The sequence below is a fragment of the Cariama cristata genome, unplaced genomic scaffold (assembly GCF_000690535.1).
Source record: "Cariama cristata isolate BGI_N322 unplaced genomic scaffold, ASM69053v1 scaffold37970, whole genome shotgun sequence".
NCBI lineage: Eukaryota > Metazoa > Chordata > Aves > Cariamiformes > Cariamidae > Cariama > Cariama cristata.
Window position 1 is genome coordinate 19696 of NW_009594821.1, and position 992 is coordinate 20687.

Genomic DNA, 992 nt, shown 5'->3' on the forward strand with positions numbered 1-992 from the left:
AGACCTGGGGAGGGAAGAGGCGATGAGGACATCTCTGCAGGGTGGCTGCGCAGGGAGCAAACCACTGCCCAGCGAAGGTGGGTCTGGTCTCCTGCACCAAAAAGTTCATCCACCCCATGTTATTGCAGCGTCAGGGCAGCAATTAACGTGTTAATTAATCAAGTTAATACCCAGCGGCCAGTGCCGTGCCAGGGCTTGGCCCCACTGCACCTGAACAATCTACAGGTCTGCTCAGGCTGGTACTTCCCATCCCCGCCATCACCCTCTCTGCACCCCTCTGCTGTCCCCACTGCCCATCTTGCCAGGCTTTTTGCTTCTCACTCTCCCTTTTTGGCCATTGCTTGGTCCCTGGAGATGGGTAACAGCAAGGGCTGCTTCTGGTCAGTTACCAGAGCTCATGTTTAATAATTTTATATGTTTATATAAAAAATATATGACAAGAGGGAAAAACCTCACCTAAATAAATTGTGTGGTGTGGGTATTAGGGCAGTCGACTTCAAGCAACACAGGTTTAATTGAGATTTCAGATGCTGCCCAAAGGCTACCACAAGGAGGGAAAGAAACTGCTGTTTGTTACCTTTATCTCGTTGGGAGAGGGAAGATGCCGAGCCAAACAGGACAACAGAACTCACTTGCCAGTGCTGCCAATGGCTCTAACCACCGCTGCCATGCCAGTGGCACGTGGTGCTTCGTGGGTAGCCCTGCCTAGAAGGGGGCGGGGAGCCTCGCCGGGGTGGCAGTGCCAGCCGGCCGGGGGCACAGGGAGGCGGCCAGTGAACCCTGCCAAATGGTGGGGCTCGTGCCGAGTTCCCACGTTCCTCATCCTCGCGCTCGGCGTGCGCTGGCATGAAAGAGTGCGAGTCAAAGGGCCAGCAGGCTCCGGTGAGCCCAAGAAACTGGAGATGGGAACAACTGGCAAAGCCCCCTCCGCGGCACGGGACGTCCCTGGGAAGGTCTGCGGGGCCCCGCAGCTGGAGGCTGGGAGCGGAGGT

The 992-nt window shown here is 56.7% G+C and overlaps 1 protein-coding gene across 1 annotated transcript in view; it reads right to left on the reverse strand.

The window, feature by feature from the left end:
* The window catches only part of ISM2 (isthmin 2), a gene marked incomplete at its 5' end in the record, with an annotated part of 4539 nt that extends 3698 nt beyond the window's left edge, over positions 1-841 (reverse strand). The window contains one exon of the mRNA XM_009699397.1: positions 659-841. Coding sequence (XP_009697699.1) covers positions 659-841 — 183 coding nt within the window. The remainder of the gene's footprint in view (positions 1-658) is intronic.
* Positions 842-992: the final 151 nt, after the last annotated feature.